This window comes from Mastomys coucha, unplaced genomic scaffold (assembly GCF_008632895.1).
Source record: "Mastomys coucha isolate ucsf_1 unplaced genomic scaffold, UCSF_Mcou_1 pScaffold23, whole genome shotgun sequence".
In the NCBI taxonomy this organism is placed as follows: domain Eukaryota; kingdom Metazoa; phylum Chordata; class Mammalia; order Rodentia; family Muridae; genus Mastomys; species Mastomys coucha.
This window is the reverse complement of record NW_022196906.1, coordinates 114,660,405-114,664,096: the sequence shown is the minus strand read 5'-3', so window position 1 is coordinate 114,664,096 and position 3,692 is coordinate 114,660,405. Positions and strand designations below refer to the sequence as shown.

General features: G+C 48.9%; 1 protein-coding gene across 2 annotated transcripts in view; it reads right to left on the bottom strand.

The window, feature by feature from the left end:
• Positions 1-3,692, bottom strand: part of Entpd3 (ectonucleoside triphosphate diphosphohydrolase 3) — a 33,493-nt gene that overhangs the window by 15,904 nt on the left and 13,897 nt on the right. For both annotated transcript variants that reach the window (XM_031344087.1, XM_031344086.1), the window contains exon 4: positions 35-152. In XM_031344087.1, coding sequence (XP_031199947.1) covers positions 35-152 — 118 coding nt within the window. The remainder of the gene's footprint in view (positions 1-34; positions 153-3,692) is intronic.

Sequence of the window (3,692 nt, the reverse complement as noted above, 5' to 3'; positions counted from 1 at the left end):
CTGCCCCCCAGCCAAGGCTTCCTGCCCCCTTTACCTTTTACGCTGCATCTGAAGGTTTGGCTGACCACTCCGGTGTTATTCTCCTTCTCTGCTGGCCACTGATACACGTAGACAGTGGTTCTGGAAGAGCCCGCATCCAGCACGATTCCATACTGAACGGAAAAGGAAAAGAGTTGACATCAGGCTGGGCCCTTCTGAGCGTTCATCTCACTGTGGATTACTCGGATGTCAATTTTATTTATTCTTGGAGCATTACATACATGCCTCATATTATTTTGGCCATATCAACTCCCAATTCCCTCTCCAACTCTTCCTTATCCTGACCCCATCCCCCACCCCACCCCCACCAACTTCATGCTTTCTTTTCATAGCCTACTCTGTCCAGTATCATCCATGTGTGGAGGTACAGGGCCTGTGATGGTCTGTATATGCTTGGCCCAGGGAGTGGCACGATTAGAAGGTGAGGCCTTGCTGGAGTAGGTGCATCACTGTGGACGTGGGCTTTAAGACCCTCATCCTAGCTGCTTGAAAGTCAGTATTCTGCTAGCAGCCTTCAGATGAAGATGTAGAGCTCTCAGCTCCTCCTGCACCATGCTTGCCTGGATGCTGCCATGCTCCTGCCTTGATGATAATGGACTGAACCTCTGACCCTGTAAGCCAGTCCCAATTAAATGTCCTTTATAAGACTTTATAAGGTTGGAGAGATGGCTCAGCGGTTAAGAGCACTGACTGTTCTTCCAAAACTCCTGAGTTCAAACCCCAGCAACCACATGGTGGCTCACAACCATCTGTAATGAGATCTGATCCTCTTCTGGGGTATCTGAAGACAGCTACAGTGTATGTACACATAATCAATCAATCAATCAATCAATCAATCTAAAAAAAGACTTGCCTCGGTCATGGTGTCTGTTCACAGCATGAAAACCCTAGCTAAGATAGACACTATGTCAGTTTAGCAAAATAGCAGTAGGGAGGACCCTGGCTATCTTAACGTGCATGCTTCATTTAGGTAGAGACAGATCAAGAAGAGAGAACTGTCTGTCTCAAACTAGCTGTGGCTCCCTGGACTCTGAGGAGGGGATGAGATGAGGAGGGTGGGCTCCTGGTTTCAGTCACACATGAGGGAGGGAGCTTAAAATGCCCAGTGCTGAGGGTCCACACCCAGACCAATGAAGTCTGAATCTCTAAGAATAGACACAGCACCGCCTTCCCAGGTAATTCTAATATGCGGGTGACTTTGAGAACCGAATGTGAAGGAGCTGGTGAACGGCACACGAGCACCTAGATCCCTCTTCCCCCTCCCCCTGCATCCAGACCTCAGAGGCCAGAGATCACAGTGGGGTCTCTGTGAATGTCCAGGCTTACTGTGGGGGACAAACAACCAAAAGCTTTAGGAAGACATCGTAGGAACTTCTCACAAGGAAGAGCCTTGCAAGTGCTCACAGTTGAGGCGAAGGGCAATCGGCTGCTCCCCTGCGGTAATTCATAAGTGAACAAGTGCCCAGCCAGGAGTTGCTGGGCGGAGTTAGGGTTGTCTAGCATTCCTAGACTGGTCAGCCCAGCTGGAGTTAGGCACCATCGAGTTCAGCCCTGGGCCAAACTGGACGATCAAACAATGCATGTTAGGAACGGAATTAGGGATGCTGACCCGAGGCCAGAGTCAGCTGTGGGTTCCAGGGCACTCCAGGGGGCAGCCTTCCTCCCACCCCTCGCCTTTGGGAGAAGGTGAAGCTAAGTCCCAGACAGGATGTACTGGATGGAGTCTCCAGTCTTACAATGCTAGGAGATAGGTACCCTCTCTGGGTTCCCTCATCTCAGGTGACTTCCTGCAGAGGTGAACAGGAAACCACATGTCCAGTGCTAAGTGGCTGTTTGTTTTTAAAAGGCCATGGTTGCTGAGTATGGTAGTGTTGGTCTATAACCTCAGCAACTGGGGAAGTTGAGTCAGGAAAGTCAGGAGCTCACTCCTGTCTACCTACAGAGCAAGTATAAGGCCAGTCTGGGCTACATGAGACCCTGTCTCTGAAGAATAAATACACGAGAAAATAAAAGGGTCGCTCTCAGTCCAGTGTGGTGGTCTGAACTTGTAATCTCAGGCTTGGGGAGGCTGAGGAGGGATTGCTACACATCCTAGGTTAGCCTGGCCACAGAGTGCGACTTAGCCTAAACAGGGAGTTATAGAATAGCTTAATTGGTAAAGTTCTTTCTGGACAAACCTGATGACTTGGGTTTGATCCCTGGAACCCATGTTAAAGCAGGAGGAGAGAATTAACTCCACAAAGCTGTCCTCTGACCTCCGCATGCACACAGGGCACGCGCACCCCCCACATCACTCATATATGTATATGTATGCACACATTTTACACACACACACACACACACACACACACACACACATGACTTAGATGGAGGGACTTTATATCATACATAGAAAAGCCAAACAATAAAATAAATGGGCTATAAAGAGAAAGTGAGAGAGGAAAGGCCAACCAGCGGCTCGGGTTTAACTATCGTCTTAACCTTGTGCCATTTAATGTCGGATAGCCTGCTCTATATGTGGCTTCGTAGATTCACATATGTGTAGATGTACATATTTAGAGGCAGGATCCTACTATGTCACCCAGGCTGGCCTCAAATTCTTGACCTCCTGCCTCAGACTCCCATGTTTTAGGATTGCAGGGGGTACCACCTTGTCTAGCTATAGTTGTATGTTTTTATTTTATTTTTCTATACTTGTTTGTTTTTGAGACAGGGTTTCTCTGTATAGCTCTGGCTCTCCTGGAACTCACTCTGTAGATCAGGCTGGCCTCAAACTCAGAAATCCACCTGCCTCTACCTCCCAACTGCTGGGATTAGAGGCATGTGCCACCACTGCCTGGCATGTTTTTATTTTTTAAAGACTTATTTATTTTTATCTCATGTGTGTGTCTACCTTCATGTACCTATGTGAACCACATGCACACCTGGTGCCCACAGAGACCATGAGAAGGTGCTGGCTCCCCTGAAAGTGGAGTTACAGTGTGAGCTGCCATGTGGATGCTGGGAACTGAACGGAAGTCCTCTGCAGCCAGTGCTCTTAACCACTGAGCCATCCCTCCAACCCCAGCTATGTTCCTAAGTCAGGGTGTGATTATACTGCACATATGTATACAGGATCTATGTGCATTTAATGCTCTTTCCTTCACAATTTCTCATAAACTCTTTCTTCCAGTAGCAGCTCCATCGTGTCTTTTGTGAAATTTGGAATATTTACTTAAGCACTTCTCTGGTTCTAGACCCGCAGGAAAGTTCCAGTTCTCTCCTCTCCGGAGCAATTGCCTGCCCCAGCTCCTGGTTCACAGCTTCTCCACTCTATTGAACGAGAAAATCAGCAGCGTTGGCTCCTGGGGAGCTCCTTAATCTCAGCCCTTCAGCTTGATGAATCTGATAGGGATCCTGACATGACATCCCCTGTGGCAGACAAGGCTGGCATTGTTCAGATCTGTCCCAGGCAGAGACTCCCAGTGAGATTAAAGTGCAGGTGAAAACTGAAGCCAGGCCCTGACGAGGCCAGGGCCTCTGGAGGATCACCTTGCTTTTTTGTCCTCCTCCCTACTGAGGAGCTGACTGCCACCGCTGTCACTGGCCCTGCCAGACCTCCAGACCTGGAGTACACACACACACACACACACACACACACACACACACACACA